The following is an 18,051-nucleotide window of genomic DNA, read 5'->3' as shown; positions in this document are numbered from 1 at the left end:
CCCATAAAGCCTTGATCAAGGCTCAACGTTACAAACCTCTGACCACCCATTGGATTATTTATGGATGATGCCTTTCGTCTGCGACTCGCTATAGAGGCGACGTTGATAGCACAAGCAAACATTTTTAACGTCGAACGCATTTCGAAAGTTGTTGGATTTGTAAGGTTTCTTTTGACGGTAGGAGTTTCGAACTCCGAAGGTAAGTTCTCATAAGTTTGTGCCGTATAATTTCAGCTAACTTGCGAACGTTCCCTGTTATTTAACTAGCTAGACTTAGCTAGCTAACTGCTGTTATAGTTACAGTTATCCAGCGAGGCCAGCTTTAAAATATATATATATATATATATTTATTTAACTAGGCAAGTCGGCTAAGAACAAATTATTATTTACAATGACGGCCTAACCCGGACGACGCTGGGCTAATTGTGCGCCACCTTATGGGACTCCCAATCACGGCCGGTTGTTATACAGCCTGGAATCGAACCAGGGTCTGTAGTGACGCCTCTAGTACTGAGATGCAGTGCCTGAGACCGCTGCGCCAGCCACAGCTAACGTTAGCTAGCTATAAATTAATAAATTAACCACAACCAATTGTTTTTATGGTAAAGCTTCTAGATTCTCACATTTAGCCTTTGCACACATTTTTACTCTAGGTCATTTACACTCGTGTGTGTGTGTGTGTGTGTGTGTGTGTGTGTGTGTGTGTGTGTGTGTGTGTGTGTGTGTGTGTGTGCTCAGCTAGGAATTGACTTCATATCCCTCCCCATGTCACATAGCCTTGTCCCACATTGTCGTTCCTTTCCTGCAGATGTCTCTGGCCGATGAGCTCCTGGCTGATCTGGAGGAGGCGGGGGATGAGGGGGAGGATGGGCTGTACCCGGGGGAAGAGGGGGAGAGTGATGGGGAGGCAGGGGAGGGACAGGTAGAGGGAGGTTTGGAGGACATCCCAGAGGAGATGGAGGTGGACTACAGCGGAGCTGAGAGTGTCTCCTCCATCGCTAAACTACGCAACAGCAAACAGGTCAGGGCAGTGTGTGTGGAGCTGGGCGCAGTCACTATACTAGAACAGGGTTTCCCAAACTGGGTCCTGGAGCCCCCCGTGGGTACATGTTTTAGTTTTGCCCTAGCACTACATGGCTGATTCAAATAACCAACTCAGCAAGCTTTGATTATTTAATCAGCTGTGTAGTGCTAGGGTAAAAACCAAAACGTGCACCCAGGGGGGGCCCAGGACTGAGTTTGGGAAACCCTGTTCTAGAACATATAAGCGATTTCAAAGGTTTGTTTTGAAAACCCACAATTTGTTTGTTTTACAGTTCTCAGAGATCATGGACAAAATTGCAATCTATGTCGAGAAGCAGCGCAAGAACTCTGAAGGTGATTATTGACTGTTTCTATGTTTTTGTTGTCACACACCGGATAGGGTTGTTTTACTGGGTCAGTTACTTTGCCAATGCTCTAACCGCTAGGCTACCTGGCGCCCTATTGAAGACACAGCAGCTCTATAATTGTCTGTTTGGATATCTCGTTCTGTGGTTTATGTTCCACTCTGAATACAATGGTTTCTGATCCTACATCTTGTGGTTTTACTGACTCTCCCCTCTTCTCTTTCTCTTCAGTCTCCGGTCCGGTGGAGGCAGACCCAGAATACAAGCTGATCGTTGCTGCCAATAACCTCACAGTAGAAATTGAGAATGAACTGAGTGAGTCCACTAGGTTCATAAGTGATTGTGTGTCAATATGCTACCGTAATTTGTTTGCATTGCGTTATGTCTAACGGTGTCTTTGTTTGTCTTTGTCAGACATCATTCACAAGTTTGTACGTGACAAGTATTCTAAGAGGTTCCCTGAGCTGGAGTCCCTGGTGCCCAACTCTCTGGACTACGTCCGCACTGTCAAGGTGAGCTGATGTTAGAGGAGAATTCTCTTCCACATCATAATGTGTCTACATTGTTTAAACTCTTGTCTACTATTCATGTCCCTGCTGTTGGGCTGAACACTGTGTGTGTAGGAGCTGGGGAACAACCTGGACAAGTGTAAGAACAACGAGAATCTGCAGCAGATCCTAACCAACGCCACCATCATGGTGGTCAGCGTCACAGCCTCCACCACACAGGGGTAAGAGCAGGGACACGTCACAGCCTCCACCACACAGGGGTAAGAGCAGGGACACGTCACAGCCTCCACCACACAGGGGTAAGAGCAGGGACACGTCACAGCCTCCACCACACAGGGGTAAGAGCAGGGACACGTCACAGCCTCCACCACACAGGGGTAAGAGCAGGGACACGTCACAGCCTCCACCACACAGGGGTAAGAGCAGGGACACGTCACAGCCTCCACCACACAGGGGTAAGAGCAGGGACACGTCACAGCCTCCACCACACAGGGGTAAGAGCAGGGACACGTCACAGCCTCCACCACACAGGGGTAAGAGCAGGGACACGTCACAGCCTCCACCACACAGGGGTAAGAGCAGGGACACGTCACAGCCTCCACCACACAGGGGTAAGAGCAGGGACACGTCACAGCCTCCACCACACAGGGGTAAGAGCAGGGACACGTCACAGCCTCCACCACACAGGGTAAGAGCAGGGACACCTGGGTTGAAGAGGTCCACCAATGGGACTGAGAACTTATTCGGTGGAGTACACATTTACAGAATGTTCAGATAGAAATATGATCAATAGACTTTACATTATCTACACAACAGGGAACCGTAACAACCATTTGGTTGCAGACCACCTTTCCATCTCAATGATGTTGTAAAAGCAACATGACTTGTTTCCAGGACGATGCTGGGTGAGGATGAACTGAAGAGGTTGGAGGAGGCCTGTGACATGGCGCTAGAGCTGAACCAATCAAAACACAGGATCTATGAATATGTGGAGTCCAGGATGTCGTTCATCGCTCCTAATCTGTCAGTCATCGTTGGAGCCTCAACCGCAGCCAAGATCATGGGTCAGTGATTATAAGGATTTAGTTTTTTATATAATTTACAGGATTCTGACAATCATAAGGTCGTCTTCCTCCCTGTGGTGGTAGGTATTGCTGGGGGCCTGACCAACCTGTCTAAGATGCCAGCCTGTAACCTGATGCTACTGGGAACCCAGAAGAGGACCCTGTCAGGGTTCAGCAGCACTGCTGTGCTCCCACACACCGGCTACATCTACCACTGTGATGTGGTCCAGACTCTACCCCCGGTCAGTGTGTGTTCCCAAGAGCTTTGGTTGACTGTGGCTTTACCTAAGTTAACAAGAGTTATCCCTGTGTTGTAGGACCTGAGGAGAAAGGCAGCACGTCTGGTTTCAGCGAAGTGCACCCTGGCATCCCGAGTGGACAGCTTCCACGAGAGTTCAGACGGCAAGGTGAGGACTGGAAGAGGGAAGAAAGAAGGGGTATATAAACGTCTGTTACATATTAACTCTGGTCTTATTCTCTCTGTGCAGGTGGGCTATGACCTGAAGGAGGAGATCGAGAAGAAGTTTGATAAATGGCAGGAGCCTCCACCGGTGAAGACTGTCAAACCCCTGCCAGCACCGTTGGACGGACAGAGGAAGAAGAGAGGAGGGCGGAGGTGTTTACTTTAGGGATGTGTAGATAACTGGTCCTGAGTTGGAATTCTTTTCAAAGTGCGACGTTAAACAGTATTGATGGTCTTATCTTTTGTCTGTCCTTGTCCAGGTATCGTAAGATGAAGGAGCGTCTGGGTCTGACAGAGATCAGGAAACATGCCAACAGGATGACCTTCGCAGAGGTCAGAACTGCTAATGTCTTTCAGGACAGCTGTTACTATATTTTACTATGTGTAATTCCAATAAATATGTATTGGTCTTTTTAACCAACCACCCTCTCTCTGTTTCTCTCAGATTGAGGATGATGCGTACCAGGAGGACCTGGGTTTCAGTCTGGGCCAGCTGGGGAAGTCGGGCAGCGGACGTGTCAGACAGGCTCAGGTCAACGAGGCCACCAAGGCCAGGATATCCAAGTCCCTACAGAGGAAGCTGCAGAAGCAGAACATGACGTATGGCGGCAGGTCCACAGTCGGCGGCAGGTCCACAGTCGGCAGCAGGTCCACAGTCGGCGGGAGGTCCACAGTCGGCGGAAGGTCCTCGGTCAGAGACAACTCCTCAGGAACAAGTTCCAGCGTAGCCTTCACTCCACTACAGGTAGGCCAAATTGGTTTTGTTTTCACATGGAAAAAAAGCTACACGTATTTGATTTTATCATTTCAACAAACGAAGCACTTCATCACCAGTAACGTTAGCGTTTACCAGCAAGGGTGGCCTCCTCGTTTCTGTTTGTGGGTGAATTGTACTTGAACTGAACTGTGTTCCTCAGGGACTGGAGATCGTGAACCCGCATGCAGCAGAGAAGAAGGTGGCTGAAGCCAACCAGAAATACTTCTCCAACATGGCAGAGTTCCTCAAGGTCAAGAAGGAGGGAGAGGGAAAGTGAGGAGTACACATACAATTTATCATACACATCCACACATATACTTACACACAGGAGAGACTGATATACAGACATACCAACTTGTATTTCAAAATGAATGCAGATGGAGTGAAATGCATACACAGACTGATTGATCAGGCATCATTGCATAACCATGGGGAGAAGATTGACCATGACCTTGAAGAAAAATATATTATGTAGATTGTATATTTGTTTTAGAGCATGTTGTGCTTTTTTTCTTACGCTTTGACTCCATTTTGTTCCATTTTAATAAAACGAAACTAATACGTCCTTGTCTCATTACTGAAAAGTGCTTTCGGAAAGTATTTAGACCCCTTGACTTTTTCCACATTTTGTTATGTTACTTATTCTAAAATAGTTTTCCCCCTCAATTTAATCAATCTACACTCTACCCCATAATGACAAAGCAGAAATGGGTTTTTAGAAATGTTTGCAAATGTGTGTCTGTGTACGCACACACAGAGTACCAGTCAAGTTTGGACACCTAATCATTCAAGGGTTTTTATTTTGGACTTTTTTCTACATTGTAGAATAATAGTGAAGACAAAACTATGAATTAACTACATGGAATAACCAAAAAGAAGTTTAACAAATCCAAGTATATTTTGAGATTCTAGTAGCCAACCTTTGCCTTGACAACTTTGCACACAATTGGCTACGTTGAAGATATACAATTTGTTTTGTGTAATGCTTTTTTTGGTTACTACATGATTCCATGTGTTAATTCATAGTTTTGATGTGTTCACTTATTATACAACGTAGAAAAAAGTACAAATAAAGAAAAACCCTTGAAAGAGTAGGTGTCCAGACTTTTGACTGGTACTATATGTATTTTGTATTTAATCCATTTTAGAATAAGGCTGTAATGTAACAAAATGTGGAAAGGGGAGGGGTCTGAATGCATTGTAGCATTGGATTGCTTTTTAAAAATAAAATGTATTTGGCCTTAACTAGGCAAGTCAATTAAGAACAAATTCTTATTTGCAATGACGGCATACCCTATGTTGCTTTGAGCAGCATAGAATAGTGTTTTTAGGAATTTGCTATTTATGAAATAGGATCTTCTAATACAAAAGTGTTACATGTGAACTTATATTCGTCACAATTTCAGAAAAGTATTTTATTGAAATTTTACAATCCTGTTTTTACCCATGCAGAAACATGACAACTTCATTTTAATAAAACAGCCTGTAAATAGTTTATTTTCTTGAGAAATTCACATTTCAGCCTTCCCTTTCTCAAAAGCCCAAAAATAGAATTTATAAAAGGCAAAACTCATCTCTCAATTCCTTTCTCCAAAAATCTTTCAGGAAAGAACTGAAATGTCTATGTTCTCAGGGACAACCTCTAAATCACCAGAGACCGGTCATGATGGATGAATCATTTGAATATGATTAAACTATCTAGCCCCCAAGTTAAATTCACCACCAGCTTTTTCAGAACATTCTAGGTTGAATGGTTGATGCATGCTTCACATTATGAAAACAGTATTTCAGTAAACCATTTTTTTCACTTGGTGTCAACGAGGAATACATTTAATGCAGTGTTGCAATCAGTGAATGAAGCTCGATTCAATCTACCGCTGAAGTGTTACAAATGGTGCAATAAAAACTTAAAAGTAAATCCGATTGATGCGACATGTGCAGCGTTTTATCGTGAATGCAGTCTGCCAACGCGGGAACATTGCCTTTCCATTTTTATTAGACTCTAGCGCTGAACTTTTGAGATCTGGATTGAACAGAGCCCTGAATGGTGAAACCAGGTTTTGTTTCAATAAGGGTCCTTTGGAAGCGATTTAAATTAACACAGGATAAAATTGAGTTGAACAGATTACTACACGCAAGGCTGAGAACTGTTGACACCCTTTTGAGTAAATATACACCGACTCAAAGGGAATTATCCTATTTCTACTGTTCTCATCCTTCCACTAGTAGTTACACTGAAGGGCAATAGTGGCTGTTGCTTCATGGTATAGAAACCATGAACATGATCAGCCAGACTTCATGTCAACACAACTCTGCTTCTTTCAGGTACAAATCCTTTATTAGCTAATCTCACAAACATAATGCCCCAATGACGATGCGTTTCCTTTCACAGTTAAACGTTAAAATATTTTATTTGTAAAGAGAGAGGGAGGCAGAGACCAGTTCAATTGCATAGCAATTTAATCCAATGTCCAATAATGCCTCTCTATCCCCATCAAAAGGAAGAGGCCATGTGGTCATTCTCAATCAGAGCGTTTTATCGACCAAGACAACATCAATAAAACTACTGATAATCACTCACTATCCCTAATAGTGACCTTAATCAACAGGCATCATAACATTTAAAAGGAGCCCAGTTTGCCCTGTCTGCTGGCTAGCTAGACAACTGTATGTCTCCATTCTAAACCACTAATTAGTCAATTCAAGCAAGATGGGCTTTTTTCACTTGTTGTTGTTTAGTCCAAGGCTTCTATACTCCAGTTGGGGGCAGTACAGAGTTTGTTGTTGAAACAAAGAAAAACATAACATGGGGAACATGCATGGAGCTTCCTAATGTAATGCCACAAACTGAGTGCTCACACAGACAGGCACAGATCTGTAATGACTCCCTACTCCCCCCAGGACACTACTTCTGACCAGGTATAGGTAGGGGGTTCTATTCCCCACGTACTGTAGTGCACTACAAGGGCTTTGTGCCGGAGTAGTACACTATGTGGGGAGTAGGGTGCCATTAGACGCAGCCTATACAGACAACATCCTCCATTTTAGGAGCAGGGTTCTACTACACATCACAATCTCTATCCACAGCATGGAGTTAGGTCAGTCTGGGAATGTCAACAGCAGCACGCTTCTCCTCCCTCTGTCACTGCAGGTCTCGGTCTTCCAGGTACCTGTACTCAAAGGTGAACCCCTCCTTCTTCCTCTGACCCCACTTCTCATAGTCAAAGTAGATGTAAGTGCCCTGAGGGAGGAGGACAGTATTAATCACTCACTCTTTATGTTGGCTCATCATTGGCTCATTGTTCTATACAGACCCATGGTGCCTCCAACACTAACATTTACATTTAAGTCATTTAGCAGACGCTCTTATCCAGAGCGACTTACAGGTACCAAGGTTCTACTGTACCTGTTCAAACTCATCAGTGATAGTCTTGGGTTCTTCGTGCCTCTGGAACCACATCATGTACTTGGTGTGGAACCTCCACGACTGCTTCTTCAGAGCCTTGGCTGACAGGTACTGAGCTTTAGTGCCCTGAGAGAGAGTAAACGAGAAACACAGAAAGGAGAGAGTGAGCAATTGGACCCCGCAGTGACAAAGCAAGAGCGGACAGATGGGTGATGGTGTGTGTGTTACCTCCAGGTAGTAGAAGATGAAGAAGAGAGTCTCTGTGGACAGTCTCTGGTAGAACTCTATAGAGTCTGAGTGGTGGGGGGGCATCTGATGATGGAACGGCAGGGTGGGGCATGGGTTCCTCATCAGGTATTGCCTACAGGAGAGAGTAGCACAGACGTGCATGTTAATATCTCCTCAGAGAAAGCCCAGTGTCTACACCCCAGTATTCCGGCGGACGGCGTTCTGTTACCTGATCCTCTCGGAGTCTGAGGGGTGCGGCATGTGTGTCCAAGCAGACTCCTGCATGGTCTGCTGGTACACCTGGTCCTTGGAGAGGGGAGTGGGACCCAGGGGACACACCCCCAGGGAAGGGGGGATGCTCACCTCCGATAGGGAGGGCTGGGGGGCCGCGGGCGTGCCGGGGGCAGCCGACGAACCAGAGAAGATGTCTGAGGAGAGACAGGAGGGGATTGGTTGAGTTACAGCTGGTGGGGATATCATCAACACAGACAGACAATTAGAAGTTATGTCACCTGCAACTGGCGTGTGCTTTGTCAAACTGCATGAATGTTTATTTGTGTAATGCCTTAAAGATGTGATTTGAAACGTGTTCATTGAGTTGATTCTGACCTCTGTCTGTGAGGTGCAGGTTGGGGTTCTCTCCATCCAGACCTGATCCTAATGCTGCTCTCTCAGCCATCGCCTTCAGAGAACTCAGAGGCTCCGGGGCCTGAGAGAGAGAGAGAGATGGAGGGAGGGAAAAGGAGAGATGGATGGAACAAAGAAAGAGTGGGGTGAGGGAGAGTTTGGAAGAGCAAGGGGCAAAGATAAAAACTGTGAATTTATGAAAACCAATAGACCATTCAACAGTTCTTCCACCATGAGATACTAGTAGAAGCTTGGTACCAGTCCACCATCCATTCCCTGTATGGTGTGAAGCAACACACTCCTACCTGCAGCTAGAACCCCCACGGCCAGCCACAGTGACTGCACCAACACTGGCCAAATAAACCTGCCAATTCAAGATCCCATGGAGTCCTTACTAATTCAACACTATACACAATCATTACAAATACAGGCTCTTCAATCATATATCTTTTATGTTCTTGGTGTGTGGTGGAGGAACTAATCCAGCCACTTGGTAATGTCAATTTCACTGTGACACAGATTGTTTTTGGCTAGCACTGATATCTGACTACCTCAAACTTCTGTCTATATTTTTGGTGTGTAAGCGTGTCTGTGTCAGAGTTAGAGATTGTGTGTATTTAAATCTGTGTCATCTTTCTGTTTCCTGTGTTAGTGGCTTTGGGGATGTGTTTAGGAGTGAGTGTGTAAGTTGAGTATGAATGTGTCTATTTCCGTGTGTGTGTGTGGGTCTCTACCTGACACTGCTTTCTCTTTCGTGTGTTAGTGGCTGTTGCCATGGCCCCTGGCGGCTCTGGGGCCTGCGCTGACATTCTGGGCTCCATCAGTATCTGACGGAGGTCTGTAGGAAGCTGGGGACAGAGGGCAGTCTCTACAGGTTATTCTAACCTTATTACAATGCTATCATACATGTTCATTAACTAGGAAACAGAAACATGGTTATCTAGGAGATGCTTCATCATTGGAAATCTCCTGAATAGCTGACAAGATTTGGTGTGAATGGTGAGGGAGTTTTGTGATCTACAGCACGTTTGATGAATTTCTTTTTCTTTATGCTGAGAAAGTTTGGAAAATTGTGTTAATTTCCAAACTATCAGTATTTTTGTGGGTTTGTTTGTTTCCAAGTTGTATTTGTATTTTAGACAACCACAATTGGGTCAAAATGGCTGCCGTGGAGGTTCTAGTGTTCACCAAACACTGTGTTCTCATACTGTTAAATGGCCAACTGTCTCCATCTGTTGAACTGTATAAAACCTCTCAGAGCCGAAGGGAAACAGTGGAGAGGAGGCCATTTAAGAACATCAGGACAAAGTGCTCATCTCAGCCTCACACCCCTGTCTGCCTGTCCTTCCCCTCTGTCTCCCCTCACCTTGAGGCCCTCAGAGGCCTGTGTGTAGGAGTGGGGTCCGTTGAGCAGACTCCCACCACCGGGGATACTGTCCGAAAACGAGGGGGACGGAGAGCTGGGGGGCAAAGTGATGGAGCTGATGAGGCTGGGACCGTTGTCCATACTGAGGGAGAGAGAAGACATAAGGACATTTTTATCATCTTAAATGAACAGATGATTGTGGTCTTGGATGAATTTGACATCACTTACGGCTGACTGGCTGAGGAGGTCAGCGAGGAAGGCTGGCTGCTCTGTGATTGGCTGGGTGTGCTGAAGGCGGACTCTGCTGTGCTCTCTGCCACCACAGCACTGGAACCTGGGCCATGGGAAAGACGGCAGAAACAGTACTACTAATGCTCAGTCCCAAATCCAGGAAAGGTGCATAAAGAACCCAGACAGCCACACAGACAAAGTGAACATACTTGTGTTTCCGTTCTGCTTCAGTCCACTGGGCGGTCTGGCAGGGGCTGCGTTCGACCCAACTCCTCCTGCGATTGGCCCCATGCTTCCTCCGTTTCCTCCCATCATCCCCACTGCCCCTCCAGGGGCAGCACCGACCGGGCTGAGAGGGATCTGAGGGGGCCCAGGGATCACACTCTGCCCAGGCACCAGGCCCAGGATCCCCCCAGTCAGGGAGCCGTGTGCTGGGCTGGACCCCAGCAGGCCCAGGCCTGTCCCAGCCCCGTTGGTGGTCACTCCACTGGAGCAAGAGGTGGGGATGGAGGAGCTCTCCACTGAGACACTGGACTGGGTGGTGGTACTCAGACCCAGGCCTCCCAACGCAGCTGCCTGGGCGTAAGGGGCATGGGTGGACCCAGAGAGCAGGCCTGCCATGGTGTTCAGAGAGGCAGACATCCCAGTCAGGCCCAGACCAGACATTGAGTTGGCACTGCTTGTTCCCGTCATGCCAACTTTGCCCAGGCCTAACCCAAGGCCTAGGCTGGAGTTGAGGATATGACCAGACGAGACCTGTGGCAGGGAGTTTGGGGAGGCTGAGATAGGTGTGGTGGGTGTGGGGAGAGAGGGGGCGGTGGAGAGGAGGGGGTGGCTGGGTGGGCTGGGGGTGCAAGGTTTTGTTTGGGGTTGTTGTGGTTGTTGCAGTGGCTGCAGGACTGGTTGCTGTGGAGGTTGAGGCTGATGTTGTTGCACGGCGCTGCTGAAGCTTCCTATTAGACTGTTGCTTGTGGGAATCCCAGGGTTGCCTCCGACAACGGCGGCCATGGAGACAAGAGAGGAGGAAGAAGAAGAGGACCCGGAATTGGCGGACGAGGAAAAGGACAACAACAAGGAGGAAGTGCCGTTCTTCGCAGGAGACTGAAAATGACACAGCATCAGTTTAGTACAAACAGAACAGGGAAACAGAAACTACATTTCTGAAGAAATCCAGTTCTCTATTGAGCTATAAACATATGATATTGCAGAAGCTCGGTCTCACCTGACTAACGTCACTGTCTGTCGACCGCCCTCTCTTCTTATCGTCCTCAGAGTTCTCCTGCAGAACACATTCAGGCACAAACAGTGCATGAGTAAGTATCAATGTACTTTTATGACACTGATCAAGTAAGTGATTGTAGTTGTTGTTACAGTTCTATACAAACGACCAATTAGTGAAGGCAGATGTGCTTACAGCAGTGCAGGTGGCCGGGGATGGAGGGATGGGGGAAGAGGAGGTGGTGGAGGTGGGAGTGCTGCTCGAGTGGAGGAACATCTCATCCTCTATGTTCCCCATGCCCGTCGGAGAGGTGGCCACCAGCGCTGCAGCTAGAGAGGGAGAGAAAGAGGGATAGAAAGAGTGAAGGGCATAAATCAGGGAGAAAAGGCTACTGGTTTATTTCAATTTTAAGATTTTCAGGGGAAATCTAATATATAAATGTTTTTTAACAATCAACATCCAGAGCCACAGAAACACCACAGATCAAGCTCTTCTAAACCGACAGTCAACCCAGCTAACAGATGTTGATTAGAGAACATCCATCCACCCAGACCCAACAGACGTTCATGAGGGACCATTCATCCAGACCCACAGCTGATAGCATGAGCATCATCATCATGATCATCCCAGGACTCGTCATCGAGCTCCTGGCTGTCCATGGGCGACTCACGGATGTCCTCCAGATCCAGGTCGTCGTAAATGAACTCGTTCTCCTCAAAGTCTGGGTCCTGTGACGACTCCATGTAGTACTCCACGTCGTCCTTGATCTTCTGGATGGAGTCCACCTGCACCGAGTCGTTGTCTAGCATGCGCAGGATGGTCTCCAGCATGCGAATGTGGTACCTATGCCTTTCTATAAACCTCTTTAGCTCCTCAATGCGATCCTGCTTCTACGAGACAGCCAGAGAAACAGGCACACGTGGTTATAAACTGTTCGGGTGACTTCTGTAATGCAGGTAGAAGTCATTCTTAGGCACAGATGTCAGATCAACTTGCCTTCCCCAAATCCTTTTAGGGGGAAATTCAAGACTGACCTTAGATCAGAGTCTAGGAGCAACATCATCCAACCCAATATCTGACTCATTATTATAAACTGGGTGGTTTACATTTACATTTTAGTCATTTAGCAGACACTCTTATCCAGAGCGACTTACAGTAGTGAATGCATACATTTCATATTTATTTTTTTCCTGTGCTGGCCCCCCGTGGGAATCGAACCCACAACCCTGGCGTTGCAAACACCATGCTCTACCAACTGAGCTACAGGGAAGGCTTTGGTTTGAGCCCTGGATACTGATGGGCTGACAGCTGTGGTATATCAGACCATATACCACGGGTATGACAAAACATGTATTTTTACTGTTCTAATTACGTTGGTTACCAGTTTATAATAGCAATAAGGCACCTCGGGGGTTTGTGGTATATGGCCAGTATACCACGGCTAAGGCACTCCGTGTTGCGTCATGGCTGAGAACAGCCCTTAGCCATGGTATATTGGCCATATACCACACCCCGGGCCTTATTGCTTAATTAGACTACATACACAGCAAAAGTTAATGTATAGGGAATGAGATGGAAGGAGACTGACCTCTTTCTCTCCTTTCTTCTTCCTGGTTTGAATGAAGAGGGATTCCACCTCACTCTCAAACTGGTCCACCTGCATATTTAGAGTGTCTATCGTATTCTGGGGGAGAAAAAGAGAGAGTGGGGGAAAAGAACAGATCACCACCCAGAAAATAAGGCCGAGCCAGTGTGAACCATCCACCCCGACCTATCGTTCACTATGCATGAGTCAAAATACCAACGGCTCAGAGGCTGTTACCGTTAGCCAGTTTCCCGTCTCTTCTTTCTCCCTCTGAGCTGGGTCCACTTTCAGGGCGAGCCCCAGGCCTTCTTTAGAGTAGGCCTTCGTCTTTGTCTCCCGCTCTACCACCTTAAACCGCTCCATTTGCTAAAGGAGAGAATGTCAGATGTTATGTCAGCCAGGATCGCATACCCTCTCCATGAGCACTGAGATGAGTTCAAAGTAGGGCTGTGATGATACCAATATCACACAATTTTTCCATGACAAAAATAAAAAAAACTAAGCAGACCAAACTCTTTGGTTAAATAACATTTTATGTGTCACATGCACTGAATACAACGGATGTAGACTTTTCGTAAAATGCTTGCTTACGAGCCCTTCTCAATGATGCAGTTGAAAAATAATAATACAAATAGTAACACAAGAGGAATAAAATACACAAGAATGAAGCTACAGTACATGACCAAAAGTATGTGGACACCTACTCATTGAACATCTCATTCCAAAACCATGGGCATTAATAAGGGGGGATCCCTTTGCTGCTATAACAGCCTCGACTCTTCTGGGAAGGCTTTCCACTAGTGTTGGAACATTGTTGCGGGGACTTGCTTCCATTCAGCCACAAGAGCATTAGCGAAGTCTGGCACTGATGTTGGGCGATTAGGCCTGGATCGCAGTCGGCGTTCCAATTCATCCCAAAGGTGGTCGATGGGGTTGAGGTTAGGGCTGTGCAGGCCAGTCAAGTTCTTCCACGACGATCTCAACAAACCATTTCTGTACGGACGTTACTTTGTGCACGGGGGCATTATCTTGCTGAAACAGGAAAGGGCCTTCCCCAAACTGTTGCCACAAAGTTGGAAGCACAGAATCGTCTAGAATGTATGCTGTAGCGTTAAGATTTCAATTCACTGGAACTAAAGGGGCCTAGCCCAAACCATAAAAACAGCCCCAGACCAATATTCATCCTCCATCAAACTTTACAGTTGGCACTATGCATTGGGGCAGGTAGCGTTCTCCTGCCATCCGCCAAACCCAGATTAGTATGTCAGACTGCCAAACGGTGAAGCATGATTCATCACTCCAGAGAACGTGTTTCAACTGCTAAAGAGTCCAATGACGGCAAGCTTTACACCACTCCAGCCGACGCTTAGCATTGCACAGTGATCTTAGGCTTGTGTGTGGCTGCTCGGCCATGGAAACCCATTTCAAGACGCTCCAGACGAACAGTTCTTGTGCTGATGTTGCTTCCAGAGGTAGTTTGGAACTCAAAAGTTAGTGTTGCAACCAATGACAGACGATTTTTATGAGCTACGTGCTTTAGCAATTGGCTGTCCCGTTCTGTGAGCTTGTATGGCCTACCACTTCACGGCTGAGTCGTTGTTGCTCCTAGACGTTTCCACTTCACAATAACAGCACTTACAATTGTCCGGGGCAGCTCTAGCAGGTCAGAAATGTGACGAACTGACTTTTTTGAATGTTACTGAGCTCTTCAGTAAGGCCATTCTACTGACAATGTTTGTCTATGGAGATTGCATGGCTGTGTTCTCAACTTTATACACCTGTCAGCAGCTGGTGTGGCTGAAATAGCTGAATCCATTAATTTGAATGGGTTCCACATACTTTTGTATATATAGTGTATATACAGGGAGTACCAGATCAATGTGCAGGGGTACAGTACAAGGTATTTGAGATATATGTGTACAGAAAAGGCAACGTGACTAGGCATCAGAATTGATAATAGTAAGAATAAGAATAATGAACAGAGTAGCAACAGCAAATGATGAGTGTGAAAGTGTGTTGTGTTGGTATGCGTGCATATGTAGTGTATGTGAATGTGTGTGGGCTGTGTGAGTGTCAGTGTAGTGTATATACACTGAGTGTACAAAACATTAGGAACACCTGCTCTTTCCATGACAGACCAGGTGAATGCTATGATCCCTTATTGATGTCACCTGTTAAATCCCCTTGAAATCAGTGTCGATGAAGGGAAGGAGACAGGTTAAAGAAAGATTTTTAAGCCTTGAGACGGATTGTGTATGTATGCCATTCAGAGGGACAACGGGCAAGACAAAAGCTTTAAGTGCCTTTGAACAGGGTATGGTAGTAAGTGCCAGACGCACCGGTTTGAGTGTGTCAAGAACTGCAACGCTGCTGGGTTTTTCACGCTAAAAGGTTTCCTGTGTGTATCAAGAATGGTCCCCCACCCAAAGGACATCCAGCCAACTTGACACAACTGTGGGAAGCATTGGAGTCAACATTGGCCAGCATCCCTGTGGAACCCTTGACACCTTGTAGAGTCCATGCCTGACCAATTTAGGCTGTTCTAAGGGCAAAAGGGGGTACAACTCAATATTAAGGTGTTCCTAATGTTTTGTGCACTCAGTGTATAGTGCGTATATATAGTCTTGTGAGTATGCATAGTCAGTGCAAGATAATAATAGTTAACCAATAGCTACCTGGACTATCTGCATTGATCCTTTTTGCACTAACTCTTTTGACTCAACACATACGCTGCTGTTACAGTTTATTATATATCCTGTGGGCATAGGCCCACCCATTTGGCAGTCAGGCCCACCCACTGGGGAGCCAGGACCAGCCAATCAAAATAAGTTTTTCCCCATAAAAGGGCTTCATTAGTGACAGAAATACTCCTCAGCCCCCCCCCCCCCCCCCCCCCCCCTCCCCTCCCCAAATTCTCTAAAACAACTTTGGAGGCAGCTTATGGTAGAGAAATTAACATTTAATTCTCTGGCATCAGCACTGGTGGACATTCCTGCAGTCAGCATGCCAATTGCACACTCCCACAAAACTTGACATCTGTGGAATTGTGTTGCCTTTTATTGAACCCAGCACAAGGTGCAACTGTGTAATCATCATGCTGTTTAATCTGCTTCTTGATATGCCACACCTGTCAGGTGGATGGATTATCGTGGCAAAGGAGAAATGCTCACTAACAGGGATATAAACAAATGTGTGCTCATAATTTGAAAGAAATAAGCTTTATGTGCGTATCGAACATTTCTGGGATCTTTTATTTCAGCTCATGAAAACATGAGACCAACACTTTACATGTTGAGTTCATATTTTTGTTCAGTGTATATGGTTGTACACATCTCAATTAGCTCGTACCCCTACACATACTCAGTACTGGTAACCTGTGTATATAGCCAAGTTATTGTTACCTATTGTGTATTTATTCCTCATGTTATTACTTTTCTATACTTTCTCTCTGCACTGTTAGTCTACACCGATTGTTTACAAAGCATGTGCCAAATAGAATTGGGATTTGAGATAGGGTTAATGTCCATAGAACCATTTAATTAACTATTTAGCAGTCTTATGGCTATGGTCCTTTATAACCCTGCTGTATGTAAAACACAGTGTGCTATAGCTTGGAAAATAAATGTCCCTCTGGACAACAATGATATATATATATATTTTTTTTAAATCAGCTTCGTGTTTTGTTTCCTTGCCACGGCACTAACGAGTATTGTAATACTGGTATCGTCCTGGCCCTAGTTGAAAGGTAAACACAATATGGTGGAGACCTATCCGCTCTTTTCTCCTATCAGTGTTAAACAAAGATGCTATTTTGGAGAGTATTACCGTCTCTATGACCTTGCGATTCTCCACTAGCTGCCTTTTGTCTTTGATCTCATTTGATGCCACCCATGTTTTTATCTGATCCCTCAATCGCTGCAGGAGAGATGACAAGAAAACAACAATTACAACTTAAGTAAAGACCCATAGCTTTATCAGTGTGAGCAGACAACATGTGATATTAAGACAGCTTCATATAATGCTTACTATTAGTAAGCAATTAGTCTTACCTGTAGCTTTTTAATCTCTTTTTTAAGGTCTGCCTCATATTTTTCCTTTTGGTTGGCATTGGCTGCATTGTGAAGCTGTGAAACAAAGTGACAAAGATCAGTTTGTTTGATAGGAGACAAGTCCTTGTTTCATGCACAGTGAATATACAATGCATAGTGTTGTTAAGGAGTCCTCACCTTCTGCCAAATGTCTTCAAACTGTTCTACGCCTTCAGCTACCTTTTTCAAACATCTGTCAATTTCACCTGGGGAGAGGAAAGAAAGAGGTCATTATGAAAATATGCCAATCTATTGTATGTTAATATTACATTGAATCTCAAAGATTAATCCAATCATTTAAATAACTGATAATCGAAAGAGTGTGAGAGGTCAGTGTCCAGTCCATTACGTCCATCATCGCTCTATGCTAGTTACCTTGGAGTTTTCTCTTATCAGCCATGGCTTCACTACGACAATGTCCTCATACCGTCTTTCATTGAGAGAAGGAGATAACAGATTAACGTTAGCTAAAAACATAATGCAAACAGACACAATGAACATTGATTGCATTGTATCTAAGTCCCAAAGCTAGCTTCCTAGCATCAACTAGCTACAGATAATACAAACACTTGCAGCGAAATGTACCTCGGTTTAGCAAAGAATTAACATGCTTATAATTTTAGCGTACATCACTATTTTCATCAATCGTAAAACAGTTCAATAGATGTCTCGCTGGAAATGTCAGCAACATTAGCCAGCTAGCTAACGTAGCCAATTCACATGCTGTTTGGCAGGTTTCGACAACTCATTCCAATGCAATTGCTATTCAATGCATTATTATGCATGAAGTGTATATATTGCGATTATATTTTGGGCACATTTGACGTTGTTGGTAATTGTTATAATGCTAGCAAATGTAGCTAGCTACTGCAATCACAATGCTAGCTAGCTGGTAATTTATGAAAATTAGGGAAACTGTGTCAACCAGCTAAATTCACATTTGTTTTAGACATTTACCTAGGGTTTGGGCTTTTCGTTTGTCTCTTTCAATTAGAACTAAAACTATTTCCCCAGTCTTCTTTACTTCAAAATTTTGTTTTCTTTTCGTCAATCTGGCTGTACAGTACACTAAAGATGGACGGTAGCTAAATCCCACCCACAAAATGTGGATTCCCGCCCT

The 18,051-nt window shown here is 45.3% G+C and overlaps 2 protein-coding genes across 7 annotated transcripts; one reads left to right on the top strand and one right to left on the bottom strand.

The window, feature by feature from the left end:
• Positions 1-49: 49 nt before the first annotated feature.
• prpf31 (PRP31 pre-mRNA processing factor 31 homolog (yeast)) lies at positions 50-4,742 on the top strand. Its single transcript, XM_045699650.2, has 13 exons — positions 50-199; positions 809-1,021; positions 1,317-1,377; positions 1,620-1,703; positions 1,803-1,900; positions 2,012-2,118; positions 2,792-2,961; positions 3,046-3,203; positions 3,279-3,368; positions 3,450-3,577; positions 3,685-3,757; positions 3,870-4,169; positions 4,342-4,742. The coding sequence occupies exons 2-13, from the start codon at positions 809-811 to the stop codon at positions 4,456-4,458; spliced, it is 1,599 nt and encodes a 532-aa protein (XP_045555606.1). The 5' UTR covers positions 50-199; the 3' UTR covers positions 4,459-4,742.
• Positions 4,743-6,623: 1,881 nt separating this feature from the next.
• On the bottom strand, positions 6,624-18,044 carry LOC106577238 (CCR4-NOT transcription complex subunit 3). Of its 6 annotated transcripts, none has more exons than XM_045699586.2 (19): positions 17,889-18,044; positions 17,307-17,361; positions 17,070-17,137; positions 16,893-16,967; positions 16,669-16,758; positions 13,081-13,209; positions 12,847-12,942; positions 11,851-12,148; positions 11,454-11,587; positions 11,262-11,318; positions 10,249-11,140; positions 10,037-10,142; positions 9,809-9,950; positions 9,177-9,290; positions 8,425-8,524; positions 8,045-8,243; positions 7,816-7,948; positions 7,588-7,713; positions 6,624-7,422 (listed from the first exon to the last, which is right to left on the bottom strand). In XM_045699586.2, exons 2-19 carry the CDS (start codon positions 17,329-17,331, stop codon positions 7,324-7,326), a joined length of 2,883 nt encoding a protein of 960 aa, XP_045555542.1. In that variant the 5' UTR covers positions 17,332-17,361; positions 17,889-18,044; the 3' UTR covers positions 6,624-7,323. The 6 variants fall into 6 exon arrangements, with proteins under 6 accessions (XP_045555542.1, XP_045555559.1, XP_045555552.1 ...); XM_045699603.2 differs by having other exon boundaries at positions 11,929-12,148; XM_045699596.2 differs by having other exon boundaries at positions 11,851-12,142.
• Positions 18,045-18,051: the final 7 nt, after the last annotated feature.

This window comes from Salmo salar, chromosome 02 (genome assembly GCF_965601325.2).
Source record: "Salmo salar chromosome 02, fSalSal1, whole genome shotgun sequence".
Classification (NCBI taxonomy): domain Eukaryota; kingdom Metazoa; phylum Chordata; class Actinopteri; order Salmoniformes; family Salmonidae; genus Salmo; species Salmo salar.
The sequence above is the reverse complement of the archived record's forward strand: the minus strand, read 5'-3'. Positions and strand labels throughout refer to the sequence as shown.